Here is a 24260-nt window from a genome sequence, read left to right on the forward strand (position 1 = left end):
TGTGTCTAAAACTGAATACTTAAATGGATGGAATGGACCTATTTTAACAACGGTAATGTGTTCTTAAAACTTAAGTTACCATCTATCTAACTGCTATCAATTTATTCCATCATTTACTAAATACAATGAATCTAACTGACCTAGCCTAAATTGTAAATTGAAAATAAAATCTAGAAAGTTTATTAGCCCATCGGCCGTTAAACAGAAAATATGGGCTAATGGCCATACAAAGTGTATTGAACATAAACAGGGTTTAACTTGTTGAGACCATAAAATGACTCTGGGAAAGCTTGCATGCCTTTATTGGCATCAATATTCTCCATCCATTGGCAGCAGTTTAGTGTGTTTTTCCACCCAAGAGAGCACTTGTGTTTTACCAACCACGAGGGCACTTAAGCACGCGTTTATACCACCCAAGACTAGAGGGCAGGTTATCATGTTTTGCCAACCGGGAGTGCGCTTAAACTTGTTTTCACCACCCAAGAGAGCAATTAAGTGTTTTATTTTCACCTAAGAGGGCAGTTTAGTGTGTTTTGCCAATGAGGAGGGCACTTAAAGACGCCCGTTTGCCACTCAAGTATATTTGTTTTAACTTGTTTTAACCAGCCAAGAGGGCAGTTTAGTGTTTGTTCCACCCAAGAGGGCAGTTTAGTGTGTTTTGCCGACCAGGAGGGCACTTTAGCATGCGTTTTTGCCCCCGAAGAGGGCACTTTAGTACGCATTTTTGCCACCCAAGAGGGCACATTAGCACACGTTTTTGCCACCCAAGAGAGCACTTTAGCACGTGTTTTTGCCACCCAAGAGGGCACTTTAGCACACATTTTTGCCACCCAAGAGGGCAGTTGTATTTTGCCAACCAGGTGGGCACTTTAGCACGCGTTTTTGCCTCCCAAGAGGGCACATTAGCACACGTTTTTGCCACCCAAGAGAGCACTTTAGCACGTGTTTTTGCCACCCAAGAGGGCACTTTAGCACACATTTTTGCCACCCAAGAGGGCAGTTGTATTTTGCCAACCAGGTGGGCACTTTAGCACGCGTTTTTGCCTCCCTAGAGGGCACTTTAGCGCACGTTTTTGCCACCAAAGAGGGCAGTTTATCATGTTTTAACCAGCCAAGGGGGCAGTTTAGTGTGTTTTTTCCACCCAAGAGGGCAGTTTAGCACACGTTTTGGCTCCCAAGAGGACAGATTAGCATGCGTTTTGGCTCCCAAGAGGGCACTTTAGCGCCCGTTTTTCAACAACTGGGCCACAAGGGGCCGCCAGCGACAGGTTCAAACTTTCGGTTCAAGTAATGGCACGTAACACAGATGCACGCCGAATACAAGTGAAGTGGAATATCTCATAATTTCATAAAACATCATTTGCATTCGCGCTATTATACACATGAATAGGCTCATGCAAATAGAAGTTCGATGGCTGCCGGCAGCGAGAGGAAGTTGGCGGTGAAGAGTTCTTGTGTCCCGCTCAGTCAAACACGCCATCTGACGCATGCGCAATTTGGAGCACAGGACTCAGAGCTTCTGGGTATATTTTACCCTATTTTTCTATACACAGTTGTTACTGTTAATAAATAGGTAGCATGTGTATAATTTACCCATTACTTTATAATTCCTTGGCTGACTATCAGCCAATTATCAAGTAAATTTTATACGATTTACATATATTATATTTACCTCTCTCCAAAATCACTTTTACAGTGTACATCTGATTTTTTTTGTGCGTATGACAGTTTCTGGATTCTAGCGTACACCATGTTTCAGTAGGAAATCCACAAAAGTCTTAGTACACGAGGCCCCTGGTCCACTGTTCTTTGGGCTGTGTGGATGAGATGTTTGATGTTGTGGATCAGGTGCAGATATCTGATCAGAGTCTGAGTCTGACTCTGAGTGTGAGTGAGTCCGAGTCTGAGTGAGTCTGAGTTGGAAAATGTGTTCAGATGATGTGACCACAGTGAAGTGAGGTGTTTGCTCTGAGGCTCATCATCACATCTGATCTGAACTTTTTCCAGTGGTGGACAGTAACGGAGTAAATTTACTTGAGTACTGTACTTAAGTACATATCCAGAGGATTTGTACTTTACTTGAGTATTAGATTTCTTTGGTACTTATTACTCTTACTTGAATACGTTTCCAAGACAAATATTTTTACTTTTACTCGAGTTAATTTCTAGGAAGGCTGAAAAGTACTCGTTACTTTCAGGTCTGCTCTTTTTTTTTTTTTCTAAAATACTATTGGACACAAGCTGTGTTTGTCAAAGAAGGAAACCTATCACAGTGCACGCTCTCCACTGGGATCTACGTAAAAGCTGAAATACATCATCCCTCCCCATAAGGATACCACCAAAGTAGCCACGCTCTCGACTGCGTTTGTCAACACAAAACCACGACAGTGGCTGCATCAGATGTAGTTTATTGTAAAGCAGTGATTCTCAACCAGTGGTCTGGGGACAACATTGGTCTTTGAGGGGGTTCCAGTTCCCAACTTAGCTAAATGATAGAGAGTTAGTTGGGCGGTGCAGGTTCATTTGGTTACAGTTTTAATGATTGTTAATAAACATCTGCATCTGCAACATCTGCTGTCCTCCTGTGATCCCATTCATTTTATGTTTTTATAGGTGTTTCTGCAGGCTTTATATAACATTGCGGTTCTAAAAGCAAGCACATCAGTGCAGGTGGTTTCAAAGAGTTAATTCTCAGAAACATGAGTTAAAAGGTCCTTATATTCATTTAGAAAAAATTATAGTAACTCATTAATGTGAAACATAAGAAATTTACTCTTACTCTTACTTTTACTTGAAGTAAAGTTAAAAGCATGTACTTTTGGATACTTAAGTACCTTTAAAAGCAAGTACTTTTTTACTCTTACTCGAGTAACATGTCGACTGAGCTACTTTTACTTGTAACGGAGTAAATTTTGACCAGTAGTATTTGTACTCTTACTCAAGTACTGGGGTCGAGTACTCTGTCCATCTCTGACTTTTTCTCATTATTGGAATCATTTTTCTAATTAAATCAATTAAAAATGTTCTACTTTGGTTCTGGTGTAGCATGTAATCTGTAAAGTAACTAGTAACTAAAGTCATCAGATATATGAAGTGGAGTGCAGAAAGTAAATGTACTTTACATTACATTCCACCGATGTTAACCTGAGGCAGTATTTTAATGTGTCGGCTGGCTGAGAGCTGCTGGTCAATATTTCATGCCCTGATCTTTAACTAATATTGATCACATGTTGGTTTGTGTCGAATCTCAAAGTAATCAGTAACTAAATAACTGTTACTGCACTCTGAACGGTTACTATTTGATGTTTTTGTCTCATTGATCCGATCAGAGCTGATTTTATTTTTCTTATTTTTGTTTTAGTAGGAGGAAAAAGACATAACTAGAAACAAATGAAATACAGAAAGAAGAGTCCAGATTGTTTCTGCTGACGAGACTTTAAACAGGCTGAGACACACACACGTGCGCACACACACACACGCACACGCACACACACACACACACACACACCCACACACACGAACACACACACAGTGTTCAGCCTGGTACAACAGTAAACAATAAGACAAAAGCTTTCTGTCCTCTGCAGGCTGATCAGACCCACATCGCTGCTCTCCTCAGTCGGACAGGAACACCAGAGCCCTACAGGACTCTCCAGGATCTTCAAGGACTTTCAAGGAATCTCCAGGAACATGGACCCTAAGCGTCTCTCCTCCAGCTCTCAGCAGCAGGTTCATCTCAGGATCTCAGGGAAGGTTTGTTTGATTGATTTCTGATAAAACTCCGTTCTCAAGTGTTGTACACATTTTAAAAGTACTTGTACTTTACTTGAGTATTTTTACTGGATACTTGTACTTCACTTCAAACTTAGATTGTGTATGTTTACTGTACTACAGTTAATAATTAATACATCACATTAAGACTTACAGAGGCTGCTCTACTCTATTTTGGATATTTCAGACTTTCTGGTTCTGTCTTGACAAACTGATATTTTAGAATCAAGTCCAAAGATTTTATTTTTTGAGATGGTCGTCTGTGGTGACGAGGTACTGCAGTAATCAGACTAACGCGTACAGATCAGTTTACTGCGTTAACAGAAGTGTTTGTCAGAAAACACGCAAAAAACACCTGGTAACCAAGTAAAAACCTGATCAGTGACGTGTTGATCTGTGTCCACATTTAGTCAAGTGTTGAATAAATAAATGAATGAATAAATAAATAAAGACGTTGTTAGTCTTTGTTGTTGTAAGTTGTAAATGTGGGAACAGCGCCATCCTCTCATTGGCCTCCACTCAGCGGTCACAGCGGGTACTACACCTGTAGCTCCGCCGGCTTTGTTGTGCAGCTTCACTAATAAGGTCCAGCACGAGCACCAATTGCGCATGCGCAATAAAATGAATGGCCGCTGCACCTGACGGCCCACCAGGAAGTGTGGTGGACAAATCCTCGGCTGCTAATCCCCGCTCGGTAACCGGAGGAGGCTCCGACAGTAGCATGCTCAGCGGGCCGGACCGTTAAGTCTGACCGTCGGAACCGTCTCCGTTCCGGGCTCGGCCTCCGGGATCGCGCCGCTGCGCAGTGAGTGCATGCAGGCAGAGCGCGCGGGGCTGTGCGTCTCCTCCCCTTGCCTGTAGGGCTCCAGACCCCGCTGCTGTTGAGCTGAAGCTCCGTGAAGCTCCGTGAAACTCCGGGCACGTCCACCCTGACTGCAATGGGATGCTGCGGTAGCGCGGAGGTAAGAACGGTCCGGCTCGGCTCTGTACCGTCCTCCACCCCCCGGTGCCCTTCAGCAGAGCACCGGTGCGTGTTAATTTTTTCACCGTGAAAGGGAAACCGGTCCCGGGGAGCAGAGAGGGCCGAGCTGGGATTTAGAGCCAGGAGCGGTAATCCAATTAGCTCCTGGCGGAGACAGGCGGGTTACCGGGGCTTGTTGGCGGGGGACGGGCCGCCACGTCCCCGCTCTGTTATTGTCCCCACACCGCTTTGCTCTCTCTCCGGCCAGCAGCCGCTCCGGGTCGACATGTAGCTTTGTGTGATGTGACTCGTGATGAAAACCGGGCCGAGCCGAACCGAGCTAGCAGGCCGGGGACAGGCTGAACCTGTCGGCCCGGTCTTCAGGCCCGGTCCGGTCCCGCTGTGACGGTGTGTTTGTGTATGTTTCAGAGGACAAAGAGAGAATGGAAACCGCTGGAGGACCGGAGCTGCACAGACCTGCCCTGGTTCCTGCTCTTCACCGTCTTCTGCGTCGGCATGGTAACCACAGCAAGCCTCACTCTGGTGACATGTTTACATAATCAATATTAGTGATCAGCTGTCGTGAGTGGCATCACACCAGACATGTTCTTTATTATCCAACTTAAGCTAATCATCGCTCTTTTATCAGGAGAAAATCAATCAGCAGCTACTCTAAAGACTTCCTGTGTGACGTCACAGGGACCTGACCGTCAACATGAACAGACCTCATGTTGATCTGATTTCTTCCACTGTACTGACAATCGATCAATCATCACCATCAGAACAATAATCAAGGGTGTTGATGATGTTGATAATTATAGTGGTGGTGATGATGATAGTGATGATGATGTCGTGATGGTGATGATAGTGGTGATGATGATGACATTACCTTCATGTATTGGTTGACTGAGTGCAGCTGTAACATGTGGTGCGTTCAGGTGCAGTCAGTTTACTGTTGTGTTAATGTGTAGTGGTGATGGTGGTGGTGGTGATGATGATGAGGAGGAGGATGATGGTGGTGATGATGATGATGATGATAGTGTTGATGATGATGATAGTGGTGATGATGATGATGGTGATGATGATGACGATGATGATGACAGTGGTGACGATGATGATGATGATGATGATGATGATAGTGATGATGATGATGTGATGATGATGATGATAGTGGTGATGATGATGATGATAGTGGTGATGATGATGATGTGATGATGATGACGATGATGATGATAAATAAATACGTTATTTTATTTCCGTTATATTGACGATCATAAGGTTGTTTTATTTAGAAAAACGGATTCTCTTTTAACAACATTCGTCTATTCCTGTTGGCGTTCTTGACACGTACTAGTTTCAGTCGCGTTATACCCTAAAAGATAAGCCCTCAAGCTAGCTACAATGAGTGTAAAACAAATGTCTTCAGAGAGCTACTTTGCAAAGAAAAAAAGAATTATGATGAGATGTAAGAAGAGGGAGATGGACAACTGTATTCAAGTTGGCTGATAAAGTGGCTGAACTGTAGCTGCGAGGACGGCGAGTGGACAACTGCTGGAGACTGCATGTTACCTTAGTAAGTTACTGAGCTGAAAGGAACACACTGTTTATGCACTTTGTTGTGTAATTTATGAGAATATTAGTGAACAAACAGCATCATGAAGCTCAAGGAACACACCAGACAGGTCAGGGATAAAGCTGTGGAGAAGTTTAAAGCATGGTTAGGAAATGGAAAAAATATCCCAAGCTTTGAACATCTCACAGAGCACTGTTCAATCCATCACCTGAAAATGGAAAGAGTATGGCACAACTGCAAACCTACCAAGACATGGCCATCCACCTAAAGTGACAGGCTGGACAAGGACAGCATTGATCAGAGAAGCAGTCAAGAGGCCCATGATAACTCTAGAGGAGCTGCAGAGATCCACAGCTCAGTAGAGTTGCACGATACCCGCGGTACCCGCGGTACCCCGCGGTGCCAATTCCTAACGGTTCCTACTATACTAGAAATTCTACACGACGGTACTACCGTGGATTACTATACTACCGGTGCCAGTTTCCGCTACATAGCGGCCGCCTCTACTCTCCTCCCGGCTTCTCATTGCATGCTACTCCCTTGTAAACAAACCCACATGCTAACTACTGCAACCGAACTACACAGCTGCTGAATGATTGGCTGTTTGCCTGTTACTGGTGATGTCCGGGGATATGATAGGCTGTTTCCGCACGCTGGGTCCGCCCGTCTGTTAGCTGATTGGCTGTTCGTGTGTTTCTGCCGGCAAGAACGAACTCCGTGAAGACAGCTCTGCTTCGATAGAAATTCGCTTCAAAACAAACAACAAGCTAAAGTTCTGTCTCACCCAGATGCGAGCTTACAGTCACTGACACGAGACAACACACTCACCATGGCAGAAGCACCAGGCCCGAGCGGCGAGTCTGCCGCGGCGGCGTCTCAGTGGCACCACTAATTTTGCTCAAAAAAACAAACTCCAAAAGTCACATTTGGAACTATTTTAGCTTTAAACAAGGCACAGATGGTAAAGCAATAGACGATGGCCGTCCGCTGTTCAGGTGCTGCCACCAAGCTATAGGAGCCAAAGGAGGGAACACATCCAACCTCATAAACACCTGCAGGGTCGTCACCCAGATTTATATGTCGAATACCAGGTTAGTATGCCATGTTTATTTTCTCATTGGCTAATATTAGTCTATATGCTCCGTGTACAGGCTGAGGAATGAAGAGTTAAAAGATGTCAAAGTATAAAGCACCTAGAAAATGCATAAAAATATAGTTTTCACGGGGAATCAGTTCCTGTTTATTGTATTTTGTCCTCTATGGTTTATTATGTTATATTATTGTCAAATAGATATTTTTCAAAGACAGAGGATTTGTTATCCTAAGTTGATTATTTATATTAGTTAAACATAAATAATGTGCAAAGGAAACTAAATGATTATATGATTTCAACCATATAAATATGACAACCATATAAATAGACATGTACTCTTATTGACCCAGTTATGAACTAAAACCATTAGGACCATTAGGCTAATTTGTTATGTATTTCCCACTCCTTATTTTAGAGAGAGCCATCCAACCCAAAAGGGAAGCAACCTATGGCCAAGACCATATCTATTTTTTTTTTTATTTTAACTTTTTAATAAATGTTATTCATAAAAATATTTGTTTCAGTCTAATTCATGCTTCACTAGTATTATGTTTATCATGCACCAAACAACATTATAAGTAATTAATAAGTATTTATAACTTGTACAAATACATTGCAGTTCATAAAAATAATGATAATAAAAAAAGGCTGCAGTATCGCGATAATAACGGGATCCGTGATACTTTGTCTGGTATAGTATCGTGGTTACTCATTTTGGTATCGTGACAACTCTACAGCTCAGGTGGGAGAATCTGTCCACGGGACAACTATTAGTCATGCACTCCACAAATTGGGCCTTTATGGAAGAGTGGCAAGAAGAGAGCCATTGTTAAAACAAAGCCATGCAGTTTGCCAAAAGCCATGTGGGGGGCACAACAAACATGTGGAGGAAGGTGCTCTGGTCGGATGAGACCAAAATGAAGTTTTTGGCCTAAATGCAAAAAACTATGTGTGGCAGAAAATTAACACTGCACATCACCCTGAACACACCATCCCCACCATGAAACATGGTGGTGGCAGCATCATGCTGTGGGGATGCTTTTCTTCAGCAGGGACAGGGAAGCTGGTCAGAGTTGATTGGAAGATGGATGGAGCCAAATACAGGACAATCTTGGAAGAAAACCTGTTAGAGTCTCCAAAAGACTTGAGACTGGGGTGGAGGTTCACCTTCCAGCAGGACAACAAGCCTAAACATATAGCCAGAGCTACAATGGAATGGTTTAGATCAAAGCATATTCATGTGTTAGAATGGCCCAGTCAAAGTCCAGACCTAAATCAACTTGAGAATCTCTGGCAAGACTTGAAAATTGCTGTTCATAGACACTCCATCCAATCAGACTAAGCTTGAGCTATTTTGCAAGGATGAATGGGCAAATATTTCAGTCTCTATGTGTGCATCGCTGGTAGAAACTTACCCCGAAAGACTTGCAGCTGTCATTGCAGCGAAAGGTGGTTCTACAAAGTAATGACTCAGGGGGGTGAATACTTTTGCACACCACACTTTTCTGTTTTTTTTTTTTCCTTTCACTTCACAATTATGCACCACTTTGTGTTGGTCTATCACAAAAATACCAATAAAATACATTTATGTTTGTGGTTGTAATGTGACAAAATGTGGAAAAGTTCAAGGGGGGGTGAATACTTTTGCAAGCCACTGTTAGTCAGCAAGCATCGGCCACGTTGCAAGCTGTCCGTAGACGACCAAGAAATGCAGTGATGATAATGCGGACAGGAAACAGCTATCAGTCATGTGAGATGAAACATGGCTCATGACTGGTTCAGCGTCTTCAGTGAGGACATGCTGCTTTTCTTGGTCCTCTCTGACAGAACCTGAAGACCTTTTGGGTTTTTTGACTGTTGACTGAACAGTCATGATTATTTTACATTTTACAAACTGAACTTTAATTTAATATAATCAATGGATTGATTGACAGTAAAAATTATTGTTAGTTGCAGCCCTATTTGTGATGTCACCTTTAAATGTGACTCACCTTGCTGACATCACGGTGAGCGTGCTGACATCAGGATGAGTGTGCTGACAACACAGTGGTTAGGATGTTCTTCTGCCTTTAATCAAATCCTCAACAGTAAAATTAATTCCTCTCCTGTAGGGGTGCACAGATCCGATTTTAAGATCGGATATCGCCCCGATATTGACAAAATGGCTGGATCGGTAAAATTAACAGATCCACGGGCCGATCCAGTTTTTTTTTTTTTTTTCTTTCTCCATCGCAGCACATCCTACGTCATTCGTCAGCGTGTCGCATCCTAGAAGAGCACAAGTTGTTGTTTGACCAACTTTTTATTAGTTTATTCTCAGGTTCAGCTGCTGTTTTATTTTGTGTTCCTGTTTGCAGGACTTTGCACTTACCCATATCACATTTCTCTGCTGACCAGCTGTTAGCCCCGCCATCAGTTGTTAGCCTCACCGATCAGCTGTTAGCCTAGCAATGCTAACTTTCAAACTGACGTACTCAATACTCTGTGGGCTGTCCATCGTTGCTCCGTTGGTCGTCCCTCCCCCACAACCTCAGGGTTATTCACCGCCGGGCTCCTTTATCGCTCTCCTCTGCTGCTGTGGTCTCTCCCGGCTTGCAGCAATGTTAGATGGCCATTGCTGGCGGGGTCTTGAGGTGTTCAGTGCAGGAGCACCTGGACCTCTGCTGTCACTTCACCCCAGGCTTCATCGCTTGGATCAGATCTCTTGGTCTCCTGCGTTGCCTGCTGTGTGCACGGAGCCTCCAGACGCTAGTTTGTTTACAGACGGTGCTACTGACTTCGTTGCTAGTGTTCCCTCCGTGCTGACTGACAGGCGCTCCATGTATTCTTTGTTTGTTTGTTCCACTTTGTTAAGTGTCCTTGGGTACCCTGAAAGGCGCTTAATAAATTAAATGTATTATTATTATTATTATTATTGTTATTAATGTTACACATGTTTACAATGTTTGGTAACTGTTTGATTATTTTGTCTTAGTTAGGAAAGTAATGTTTAGTTAGGAAAGTCTAGTGCCTTTAGTCTTTTCCACATGGTGGAAGGAAGGTATAAGATGGAAGGTATACAGTTTATTATTAATTCAACAATGGTATCGGATCGGTATCGGGTATCGACAGATACACAAAGTCTAGGCATTGGTATCGGGACTGTAAAAGTCGGATCGGTGCATCCCTACTCTCCTGTTGAACATTTGTTTCTGTGTGAACAGGTTTTAATGAAATGTGACTTTTAGTGTCTCTGATTTTAAAATTGGTCAAAACTCGTGAGCAAGAAACCATCTCATGTTGAAGCTGATGTGCTGTTTATTGTTGATGAGAAATTCAATTAATAATATACATTTACATTTAGGGCATTTAGCAGACGCTCTTGTCTAAAGCGACTTAAAACAAGTACATTTGTCACAAGAAAGAAACCACAACATATCACCATAGATGGAATAAAATAGAAACTATTTTCAAACCCTTGTCTGATGATCGTAGCTGCTACTTATCAAAGATACCTCAAGTAAATAAGTGCTTTGATTTAAGTGCTAACAATAAGAACATACAACTGCATATAAGTTTTTTTTTTTTAGTCTCAGTGCTCCTGATTTCCTGTAGACACTGAATATAGCAGCAGACAGCTGATTGGCGCTTTAGACTACACAGAGTTTCAGATAAGCGTTTGGATTGGTCAAGAAATAGTTAGATTTTACAGCTGAGCTGTGAGATGTTCACTGACCAGTGAGCTGACACAGAAACATCAGATTTGATTTACATATGTTCATTCTCCAGCTGTGTTTATTAAAAACATGACGTCATTGATTATTATATCTCTTTCATTTAATTAGTGATGACATCGCAGAATCACAGTTCACTGGTACAGAAATTAGTCATGTGACCATTTCTTGCTCTGTTGAGTTCACACGTCTGTCTGTGTGTCCTGCAGGGCAGCATCTGCGGCCTCACTATCGCCACCGGCGGCGCCGCTCGCCTCATCTTTGGATATGACAGCTACGGCAACACATGCGGTCAACGCAACGAGCAGATTGAAGGTGTCCGGCTCAGCGGCCTCGACCACAGGGACAGGAAGTAAGTCTGATGTCACATTAAGTCTTTGATGTCACCTGGACTGCTGCTGCTGCGTTTTTGTGACATGTACCAGGTGTGTTCTTGACTTCATGACTTCACAGCTACATGTCCATCACACAGCTACATGACGTCACAGCTACATGTCCATCACACAGCTACATGATGTCACAGCTACATGACTTTCACAGCTACATGTCCATCACACAGCTACATGACCGTCACACAGCTACATGTCCATCACACAGCTACATGTCCCATCACACAGCTACATGACGTCACAGCTACATGTCCATCACACAGCTAGATAGATAGATAGATAGATAGATAGATAGATAGATAGATAGATAGATAGATAGATACTTTATTCATCCCGAGGGAAATTCAGTTTCTCAGCTGCACGATAGACATCATCATTCAACAACAGGAGAACAGATCATAAAAATTAGTGCATATAAAGGATAGTTAAGAATAAAGAATAAAGAATGTCCATCACACAGCTACATAACATCACAGCTACATGACGTCACAGCTACATGACATCCCAGCTACATGTCCATCACACAGCTACATGACGTCACAGCTACATGACGTCACAGCTACATGACATCACAGCTACATGACGTCACAGCTACATGACTTTCACAGCTACATGTCCATCACACAGCTACATGACCGTCACACAGCTACATGTCCATCACACAGCTACATGACCGTCACACAGCTACATGTCCATCACACAGCTACATGTCCATCACACAGCTACATGACGTCACAGCTACATGTCCATCACACAGCTAGATAGATAGATAGATAGATAGATAGATAGATACTTTATTCATCCCGAGGGAAATTCAGTTTCTCAGCTGCACGATAGACATCATCATTCAACAACAGGAGAACAGATCATAAAAATTAGTGCATATAAAGGATAGTTAAGAATAAAGAAATTCAAGGTAATAAATACATAAATAGTAATAAAAAATAAAAACAGCTACATGACATCACAGCTACATGTCCATCACACAGCTACATGACCGTCACACAGCTACACGACTTCACAGCTACATGTCCATCACACAGCTACATGACCGTCACACAGCTACACGACTTCACAGCTACATGTCCATCACACAGCTACATGACATCACAGCTACATGACATCACAGCTACATGACCGTCACACAGCTACATGATATCACAGCTACATGACATCACAGCTACATGACCGTCACACAGCTACATGACATCACAGCTACATGACAGTCACACAGCTACATGACACCACAGCTACATGACATCCCAGCTACATGTCCATCACACAGCTACATAACATCACAGCTACATGACGTCACAGCTACATGACATCACAGCTACATGACGTCACAGCTACATGTCCATCACACAGCTACATGTCCATCACACAGCTACATGACATCACACAGCTACATGACCGTCACACAGCTACATGACATCACAGCTACATGACAGTCACACAGCTACATGACACCACAGCTACATGACATCACAGCTACATGACATCCCAGCTACATGTCCATCACACAGCTACATAACATCACAGCTACATGACGTCACAGCTACATGACATCCCAGCTACATGTCCATCACACAGCTACATAACATCACAGCTACATGACGTCACAGCTACATGACATCACAGCTACATGACGTCACAGCTACATGTCCATCACACAGCTACATGTCCATCACACAGCTACATGTCCATCACACAGCTACATGACATCACACAGCTACATGTCCATCACACAGCTACATGACATCACAGCTACATGACGTCACAGCTACATGACATCACAGCTACATGTCCATCACACAGCTACATGTCCATCACACAGCTACATGACATCACACAGCTACATGTCCATCACACAGCTACATGACATAACAGCTACATGACGTCACAGCTACATGACATCACAGCTACATGTCCATCACACAGCTACATGTCCATCACACAGCTACATGACATCACAGCTACATGTCCATCACACAGCTACATGTCCATCACACAGCTACATGACTTCACAGCTACATGTCCATCACACAGCTACATGACCGTCACACAGCTACATGTCCATCACACAGCTACATGACCGTCACAAAGCTACATGACACCACAGCTACATGTCCATCACACAGCTACATGTCCATCACACAGCTACATGACCATCACACAGCTACATGACCGTCACAAAGCTACATGTCCATCACACAGCTACATGACCGTCACACAGCTACATGACTTCACAGCTACATGACTTCACAGCTACATGTCCATCACACAGCTACATGACCGTCACACAGCTACATGACTTCACAGCTACATGACCGTCACACAGCTACATGTCCATCACACAGCTACATGACCGTCACAAAGCTACATGACACCACAGCTACATGTCCATCACACAGCTACATGTCCATCACACAGCTACATGTCCATCACACAGCTACATGACATAACAGCTACATGACGTCACAGCTACATGACATCACAGCTACATGTCCATCACACAGCTACATGTCCATCACACAGCTACATGACATCACAGCTACATGTCCATCACACAGCTACATGTCCATCACACAGCTACATGACTTCACAGCTACATGTCCATCACACAGCTACATGACCGTCACACAGCTACATGACTTCACAGCTACATGTCCATCACACAGCTACATGACCGTCACACAGCTACATGACCGTCACAAAGCTACATGACACCACAGCTACATGTCCATCACACAGCTACATGTCCATCACACAGCTACATGACCGTCACACAGCTACATGACATCACAGCTACATGTCCATCACACAGCTACATGACCGTCACACAGCTACATGACATCCCAGCTACATGTCCATCACACAGCTACATGTCCATCACACAGCTACATGACACGACAGCTACATGTCCATCACACAGCTACATGACCGTCACAAAGCTACATGACACGACAGCTACATGTCCATCACACAGCTACATGTCCATCACACAGCTACATGACCGTCACACAGCTACATGACCGTCACACAGCTACATGTCCATCGCACAGCTACATGACCGTCACACAGCTACATGTCCATCACACAGCTACATGACCGTCACAAAGCTACATGACACCACAGCTACATGTCCATCACACAGCTACATGTCCATCACACAGCTACATGACCATCACACAGCTACATGACCGTCACACAGCTACATGTCCATCGCACAGCTACATGTCCATCACACAGCTACATGACCATCACACAGCTACATGACCGTCACACAGCTACATGTCCATCGCACAGCTACATGTCCATCACACAGCTACATGACCGTCACAAAGCTACATGACACCACAGCTACATGTCCATCACACAGCTACATGTCCATCACACAGCTACATGTCCATCACACAGCTACATGACATCACAGCTACATGTCCATCACACAGCTACATGACATCACAGCTACATGACCGTCACACAGCTACATGACACCACAGCTACATGACATCACAGCTGCATGACATCACAGCTGCATGACATCACAGCTACATGACATCACAGCTACATGACACCACAGCTACATGACATCACAGCTACATGACATCACAGCTACGTGACATCACAGCTACGTGACATCACAGCTGCATGACATCACAGCTGCATGACGTCTCACCAACGCCTCTTAATGAAGTGTCTCACCAATGCGTCTCAAGAAGCGTCTCACAGACTGTCTCACTGTTATAAAGAGTGTTACTAATAAAGTTTTATATCTGATGATGTGTCTCTTAGAATCACTTGATTTTTACTCTGTTTGTTTAGCTTTGGTTTTATTTTGTTTAATTATCATTAAATGTGCTGATTATTTTTACTGATTCATCTATGAACAGTCAGAGAGCAGTCTAAACTGCTGATCACATCGTCTCACAGCGCCAGAACAATTCAGCATCTTATTTTAACTGAGCAGCAGTCCAGAACCCAAAACATCTCTTTTACTGTCAACTATCATACAGACAGCAAATATTTAGCGTGTTTTCATAAATGAATAGATGATCAAATGAACCTTTCGTTGCAGCTCTTTATAATCAAAGATGAGCATGAGAACGATGTTTAAAAATCTTAAATAAATGAAGTTGTCTGTATATAACTGACTGTGATGACTAATTTGAAGGGATAACACCTGGATGAACAGCTGAGCTGTGGCCTTGACTGACTTCTGTGCTTTCTGTCCCGCCAGGTTCGTCTTCTTCCTGGACCCTTGTAACATTGACATAGTCCAGAGGAAGATCAAGTCGATGGCTCTATGCATCACTCTATGTCCCACCGAGGAGCTGACGACCTACCAGGACCTGAAGAGGTTCGCCATGGTCAACGGTGAGTTCATCACTCTGAAAATGACCCTCAACTGAACAGGTGTGCTGATGTCACCAGAGAAACATGGTCATTGAGAATGAGGTTTTGTCCAACCCGTCTGTGATCAGGTGGAGACCTCTGCTGCTCGTCGATAATAACTGTCACTAAATATCAAGAAGTTTATGATGTATTGAAACAACTCAACCGTTACTCAAATGTTAAAAAGGTTGATCAGCGTTTCGTCCTCAGACTTCTTGCTCAGATCTTCAGTTTACTGTCACAGAGGAGAAAAGAAAAATATTCAGATTGAATGAGCTGACAGCAGAGAGTTTTTTGATTTTTTTGAGTCAACCCGATAAATCGATTATGAAAATGTGATAATTAGTCTGATTTACTGGATGCAGAGTGTTGGTGTGAAGCCTGTTTCCCCTTCTTTCTGCTATCTGTGTGTAACAACAGAAACAACAACCTGCAGGTTCTTCACATCCACTGAAGCTGGACAGTGACTGTAACACCAGTCTGTTAGCTAACAGCATAAACTGTAACAAGCTAGCAGCTGTTACTTTTCTCTTGAGGGATATTAGTTTTAGTACCAGAGCTCAAAGTTTCTCCTGACACAGTTTCGCAGTGACAGCATCGGTGCATCCTGGTTACACTCTGCGACGATTGTGATTGATTAGAACACATACTAACATGCCAGAGCGTTTTTTTTCCTCCTGAACCAGAATGAGACCTGGTGCAGCTGGACTCGTTTCCAGCAGTGACACGGGTCAGACTGTGGAGACATGGGGATCATTTATAGTTGACAACCAGTTGATTGGTTGATAAATCACTGCAGCTCTCTTCTTCATTTACAGTCTCAAATCACTGAGAAGGGCAGCACGTCCTCACATTTAAGAAGCTGAACCAGGCCATGTTTAATGTTTCTGCCCTCAAAATGACTGAAATGATGAGTTATCAAAACACTCTAATTTAATTCCTTTTGATAATTGATGAATGGACTGTTAATCTAATCTTTCTGGGCCAAAGATCTTAGATGTAGTTTGATGAATTCTTGACAGCGTGGCGTCTCTTCCCAGTCTGTGTGTGATGATGCATTCAGAACAAATATGAAGAGAATATCCACCTTGTGTTACACGCTCGAGTTTGATCGCTGGATTATTAATTTCTCTTGGCGTTACTCTTATGGCACCCAGTTGGTGAATGTCAGCATCTGGAGCCGAGTTGGATGACAGAGGCTTCCAGCTCTACCTAAGGCTGACCTGTGTCCAGGTCTCAGTCTGTCCATCTGTCTCCACTGAGTGGCAGCTTTTTAAAAGGTGTGTTGAAATCAATGAATAGTAACTGTGAGCAGCAGGTAGTAAACTGAATGAATCTGTCTCACCATATCAGTATGAACCCCAAACAAAGAGATTTCTCTATGATCTGACTAAAAAAATGGATCAGAAGATGCTTAAATAACAACATCATAATGTTGCCTTGAAAGAAGACTGAACTCAGGTCTGTCCGCCAGGTGAAAAGTAAACAACAGTTAAAATGTTTGCTCCCTGAATGGAGTTGGGATCTATAAGAGCTATGCTGTGCTGTGACACATTTCCATGATTTACCAGGTAGTCTGACTTCCACGCTCACTTCCCTCCACGCCAGCTCCTTTTATGTCCTGTCTCGGTACAAGTAGATATGGTGTCATACAGCTCTGGGTGTCTGCAAACGATTAGTGATTATATCCTCTCCTCCACTGCTGTTCATCAATGTCTGGACATCAGCAATGTCAACGTCATGATTTCAGTGTGAACGTTAACGCTATCAGGTTTAAGAAACAATGTCACAAAAAAATTCTATATTTTCAACTTGCATGAATAACATAGACTGTATAATCTAGACATGTGTACATGTATATGTATGAATAAATCACCTTGCTGTGTCCTGAATGGGGCATTCACAAGTCTGTCAACATCAGAAATAAAGGGCTGCATCGTCTGCAGAGAGATTTTGAGCTCTGGTGGAAGATTGTCCACATATAATCGGATTGAGATGGTCCTTCAGACTCTGAATCTTAACGTCAGCACAGGACACTCTGCTATTATTCACAACAAATAAAGTTTAATACCAGACAAACTGATATATCTGTGACAGACCGCTTGCTCTGATGAGGCTGATATTAACATTTAAGAGTTTACATGCTGACTGCTTCCATGTGGATAGCTGTGTGTGTGTCTGTGTCTGTCTGTGTGTGTCTATGCATGTATGTGCGTGTGTGTGTTCTTCACTCAGTTGGTCGTAAAGGAAGCAGTAATGTCACCAGTTGTCCGGACGCTTGCCGTCACATCATGGTGATGATTTAATGTCTGTGACCTGGCACACCATCAGTACATAGAACACACACACACACACACACACACACAGACACAGACACACACACACACACACACACACACACACACACACACAGTACAGTAGAGTAACAAAGGCAGCATTAAGTGGTGTATGGTTGGTGCCACTATGCTCCGTTTGTCCTCCATCATAGCTGCTGTGACTCAGTGTGTTCACTGTGTGAAACGTGACAGCAGACGTTTCATCAGGTGACATCACAGCTTCTCTAACAGCCATGTTGTCAATGAAAGGAGTCATTGTCTGAGAAATACACAGAGGGACCAGTTCATCTGTCTGAGAGCACAGGGCTGTTCGGGGAGGGGTGTTCTTCTTATTCTGTCCACCCTCATTTATCAGGCTTCAGTTCTAAAAGCTCAGCATTTCTTCTTCTTCTCTCTCACATTTGTGGAGTAAATATGAAGCTAGAGCTGGTTAGCTTAGCTTAGCATAAAGACTGGAAACAAAGAGAAATGGCTAGCCTGAGTCTAAGAGTGACAAACTCCCCTCTCCACCCCGTCTTTTAACACAGTGAAATGTGAGCTGCAGCCTCTTTCTGCTACACAGAAACTGTGTCCTGTTACTGTGCGCTCAGACCGAAAGCGCGCAAAGAGGGAAATATGCCTTGTCCGCCCTGTCCACTCCACCTAAGTTGCTTATGTGGCTTTTGTCACCTTGTTCGTTCTTGCTTCTAAATTTAAAGGGCCTGCAAGCATCTCGCGTTCAACACCACGCAACTACTGCTGTAGCACAGCCCATCCATTTACCGACATCGTTGATCACGGAAAGTTACTTGATGGAAAGTTACTTGATAAAGTCATTAAAAACAGAATTACTCCACAATCATATTTACTGAATGATACGAAATGGACAGGGTAGCTAAATGAAAACACAACTAGCTTAGCAAAAGTTTTTAGAACAGTGTTTTTGTTTGATGGGAAGTAGCCCTAGTGCTAGTAATTTATCCTAGCCTACCTTCAATGTTGTTAAGCCTATATTTCATTCTAGTTGTGAAGTGTAGTGCAGTTGGTTAGATCGACAATAATGTGAGCATGTTCTATAAATAGCTGCACTTAAACTCAGTTGCGTAACGTTATCGATATGGACGATAGGGAGATCGTTGCTTTTGGTGTCGCCCTGTCGTACTTACGAAGACGCAGTCCTCATTGCCGGATTTGGGTGCACGAAATCCTCCAGGGGCGTGAGCTGTGGCTGGATGCAGGAGCTGTGGCTGGATGGTGAGCGATTCCAGCGATTTCGCATCGGCTGTCTTTAATTGATCCCTATACAGGAACAGGGTCAAATCGTAGAGGACCTGGTGTTCTGCTACAGCAGCAATCAACATTTCCAGCGGCATCTCGGAACGAATGTTTGGTAGGAACCAAAAATAACGCGGGTTGTTCTCTGGGACCGACCTGACCGAAGGCAGAAAGAGACATCCCCATTGGTTATCACATAGCTTTTCCACCTTTTCCACCTAGAAGCATCATAGCTCATTACATAAAGTTGCAGGATTTTTAACCTTTTTTTCCTCCTAATCCGCCTATTCCACTTTTCCCACCTTCTCTGCCTGGCTCCCAATAGAAAGTGAATGACTTCTGGGATCATTTTCCTCTTTATGCGCCTTTGGTCTGAACGCACAGTAAAAGTAAAGCTGCTCTGCTCTGGTACTGCACCTTCCACTGTTGGAAAACTGATGATGATGATGGTGATGGTGATGTCATCACTCTCTCTCTCTCTCTCTCTCTCTCTCTCAATTTCAACAAGCTTTATTGGCATGACTGTGGTTCACAATATTGCCAAAGCGTACAGGATTACATAACAAAAATGTTAACAATGATGATGATGATGATGATGATGATGATGATGATGATGATGATGATAACAATAATAATAATAATAGCAATAATAACAACAATAATAAACAGTATATCAGTGTGCAGGTAAGAACCCAGTCAGGATCAGCTGGTTCATATGGAGGAAATCATGTCAGGTGTTGTTGTTGTTCTCTCTGTCTCTCTCTCTCTCTCTCTCTCTCTCTCTCTCTCTCTCTCTCTCTCTCTCTCTCTCTCTCTCTCTCTCTCTGTCTCTCTCTTTCTCTCTCTCTCTCTTTCTCTCTCTGTCTCTCTCTCTCTCTCTCTCTGTCTCTCTCTTTCTCTCTCTCTCTCTTCTCTCTCTGTCTCTCTCTCTGTCTCTCTGTCTCTCAGGATCAGAGTTGTGTTCCTATGAGTTAGCAGGTCATAAATACCCTGGCCTTCCTGAGAGGTTCTCCAAATGTCCCAAACTTCCTGTTCCACCCAGGTACGTCCAGCCTTACCTGACTACAGGTGACCCCGGACCTCTGTATGTCCTCTGACCTCTGTGTGTCCTCTGACCTCAGTATGACCCCTGGCCTGTGTGTGACCCCTGGCCTGTGTGTGACCCCTGACCTCTGTGTGACCTCTGACCTCTGTGTGTCCTCTGACCTCTGTGTGACCCCTGACCGCTGTGTGTCCTCTGACCTCTGTGTGACCTCTGACCTCTGTATGACACCTGACCTCTGTATGACCCCTGGCCTGTGTGTGTCCTCTGACCTCTGTATGACCCCTGGCCTGTGTGTGTCCTCTGACCGAGAGGTTCTCCAAATGTCCCAAACTTCCTGTTCCACCCAGGTACGTCCAGCCTTACCTGACTACAGGTGACCCCGGACCTCTGTATGTCCTCTGACCTCTGTGTGTCCTCTGACCTCAGTATGACCCCTGGCCTGTGTGTGACCCCTGACCTCTGTGTGTCCTCTGACCTCTGTATGTCCCCTGACCGATGTGTGTCCTCTGACCTCTGTGTGACCTCTGACCTCTGTGTGACCCCTGGCCTGTGTGTGACCCCTGACCTCTGTATGTCCCCTGACCTCAGTGTCCTCTGACCTCTGTGTGACCCCTGATCTCTGTGTGTCCTCTGACCTCTGTGTGTCCTCTGACCTCTGTGTGACCCCTGACCTCTGTATGACCCCTGGCCTGTGTGTGTCCTCTGACCTCTGTATGACCCCTGGCCTGTGTGTGTCCTCTGACCTCTGTATGACCCCTGGCCTGTGTGTGTCCTCTGACCCCTGTATGACCCCTGGCCTGTGTGTGTCCTCTGACCTCTGTATGACCCCTGGCCTGTGTGTGTCCTCTGACCCCTGTATGACCCCTGGCCTGTGTGTCCTCTGACCTCTGTGTGTCCCCTGACCTCAGTATGACCCCTGGCCTGTGTGTGTCCTCTGACCTCTGTGTGTCCTCTGACCCCTGTATGACCCCTGGCCTGTGTGTGTCCTCTGACCTCTGTGTGTCCTCTGACCCCTGTATGACCCCTGGCCTGTGTGTGTCCTCTGACCTCTGTGTGCCCCCTGACCTCAGTATGACCCCTGGCCTGTGTGTGACCCCTGACCTCTGTATGACCCCTGACCTCTGTGTGTCCTCTGACCTCTGTATGACACCTGAACTGTGTGTGACCCCTGACCTCTGTGTGTCCTCTGACCTCTGTATGACCCCTGACCTGTGTGTGACCTCTGACCTCTGTGTGCCCTCTGACCTCTGTGTGACCCCTGGCCTCTGTGTGACCTCTGACCTCTGTGTGTCCTCTGACCTCAGTATGACCCCTGGCCTGTGTGTGTCCTCTGACCTCTGTATGACCCCTGGCCTGTGTGTGTCCTCTGACCTCTGTATGACCCCTGGCCTGTGTGTGTCCTCTGACCTCTGTATGTCCCCTGGCCTGTGTGTGTCCTCTGACCTCTGTATGTCCTCTGACCTCTGACCTCTGTATGACCCCTGGCCTGTGTGTGACCTCTGACCTCTGTATGACCCCTGGCCTGTGTGTGACCCCTGGCCTGTGTGTGTCCTCTGACCTCTGTGTGTCCTCTGACCTCTGTATGACACCTGAACTGTGTGTGACCTCTGACCTCTGTATGACCCCTGGCCTGTGTGTGACCCCGGACCTCTGTGTGTCCTCTGACCTCTGTGTGTCCCCGGACCTCTGTGTGACACCTGAACTGTGTGTGACCTCTGGCCTCTGTGTGTCCTCTGACCTCTGTGTGTCCTCTGACCACTGTATGACACCTGAACTGTGTGTGACCTCTGACCTCTGTATGACCCCTGGCCTGTGTGTGACCCCGGACCTCTGTGTGTCCTCTGACCTCTGTGTGTCCCCGGACCTCTGTGTGACACCTGAACTGTGTGTGACCTCTGGCCTCTGTGTGTCCTCTGACCTCTGTGTGTCCTCTGACCACTGTATGACACCTGAACTGTGTGTGACCTCTGACCTCTGTATGACCCCTGGCCTGTGTGTGACCCCGGTCCTCTGTGTGTCCTCTGACCTCTGTGTGTCCCCGGACCTCTGTGTGACCCCTGGCCTGTGTGTGACCCCGGACCTCTGTATGACCCCTGGCCTCTTTGTGTCCTTTGACCTCTGTGTGACCCCGGACCTCTGTGTGTCCTCTGACCTCTGTATGACACCTGAACTGTGTGACCCTTGACCTCTGTGTGACCCCTGACCTCTGTATGACCCCTGACCTGTGTGTGACCTCTGGCCTCTGTGTGTCCTCTGACCTCTGTATGACCCCTGGCCTCTGTGTGTCCTCTGACCTCTGTGTGACCTCTGACCTCTGTGTGTTCTCTAACCTGTGTATGACCTCTGACCTCTGTGTGTCCTCTGACCTCTGTATGACCCCTAACCTGTGTGTGACCCCTGACCTCTGTGTGTCCTCTGACCTCTGTATGACCCCTAACCTGTGTGTGACCCCTGACCTCTGTATGACCCCTAACCTGTGTGTGACCCCTGACCTCTGTATGACCCCTGACCTGTGTGTGACCTCTGACCTCTGTGTGTCCTCAGTAAGCCGTTGCCAGTGTTCAACCGCTGCACTCCCCTGGATGTTTCCTGTTATGCGAAGTTTGCCGAGGCCGTGGTGACGTTTGTCAGTGACAACAGCGTGCTGCACCGACTGATAGCTGGCGTTGCCGCCAGTAAAGAGATCATCATCGGACTGTGTGTCCTTGCTCTGGGTGAGTTTACTGAGGTCTCATCAGGACACAGTCAGAGAAAGTGATGTATGCAGAGGGCAGGTGGTAAGTGCTGGTGTTGCATCATGGGTAATATACAATCATCATGGGCAGAACTGCCCACGTCCACAGTCAGGCTCAGTCGGTAAATGGAAAGTCAGATTCCTTCAGCCGGCTCTTATTAACAAAACTCCTCTCACAGATGAGAGCAGCCAATTAGGTACTTATTATAATAGTTAGGGACACACTGACTCGATATCGAGAGTACTGGTCTGATATTGGCTCAAATCACTGAATTGAAAATCTGAGATGGGAAAATGTAAAATGTTTAAGGGCCATTCCAAAATTGGAGGACATTTTACGTCCCACCCATGAAATTTCAAATAATGGATTCACAAAATAGTAAATCATGCAGTTGCTGTGTAACTTTTACTTGTCCAGAGACCAATTCTAAGTAAACTGGGAGAAAAAAAATTTGAAAATATTTTTTTAAATGCCAAATAAGTCTGGAATACCCCCTAATATGCTATTTTTCTCTTGTCCCACACCCTTGGTGACCAAATTGAACTCCAATAAAAACTGTCAAAATGACATTCAAATCTACTTTCTTTTGTATTGTTTTGTTCAGAGATGTCTCTTGTAGATGGGGAAACATCATTTTATTAAAACATGATGTTTTAAATAAGTATTATTATGCAAAAAAACCGTGTCCAGCATGCAACCCTGTTACCTTAAACTTTGGTAAAAGAAGAAGAAAAGGGTTAGCCACATGATAGACTGGAAGTGACATCATCAAACAGTATCCCAACAGCATGGGTAGAGCAAAGGTATGTCCTCTCTTATATTTTTCATATTTTTATAACATTGTCAGCCTTGCTTGAATGTCTCACTTTACCTCACACAACCCTGTTATGCATATTTACAGAATAATATAAATACTTAATACTAAAAAAAACTTTACTTGTTTACTTATGCAAAATTTGTCATCTTGGTAAATGCTAACAGCTAGCTAAACA

The 24260-nt window shown here is 44.6% G+C and overlaps 1 protein-coding gene across 6 annotated transcripts in view; it reads left to right on the top strand.

Annotated features, from left to right (window-relative positions):
• The first annotated feature begins 3582 nt into the window (after window positions 1-3582).
• Window positions 3583-24260, top strand: part of slc44a1b (solute carrier family 44 member 1b) — a 78822-nt gene continuing 58144 nt past the window's right edge. For 2 of the 6 annotated variants that reach the window (XM_030395632.1, XM_030395627.1), the window contains exons 1-6: window positions 3583-3753; window positions 5162-5275; window positions 11321-11463; window positions 15744-15880; window positions 20437-20530; window positions 23078-23247. In XM_030395632.1, coding sequence (XP_030251492.1) covers window positions 3691-3753; window positions 5162-5275; window positions 11321-11463; window positions 15744-15880; window positions 20437-20530; window positions 23078-23247 — 721 coding nt within the window. In that variant the 5' untranslated portion in view covers window positions 3583-3690. Of the gene's footprint in view, window positions 3754-4365; window positions 4734-5161; window positions 5276-11320; window positions 11464-15743; window positions 15881-20436; window positions 20531-23077; window positions 23248-24260 lie in introns of those variants that run through there. The other 4 variants (XM_030395628.1, XM_030395633.1, XM_030395629.1 and 1 more) reach the window with 4 other exon arrangements.

Source organism: Sparus aurata, chromosome 18 (assembly GCF_900880675.1).
Source record: "Sparus aurata chromosome 18, fSpaAur1.1, whole genome shotgun sequence".
Lineage (NCBI taxonomy): Eukaryota > Metazoa > Chordata > Actinopteri > Spariformes > Sparidae > Sparus > Sparus aurata.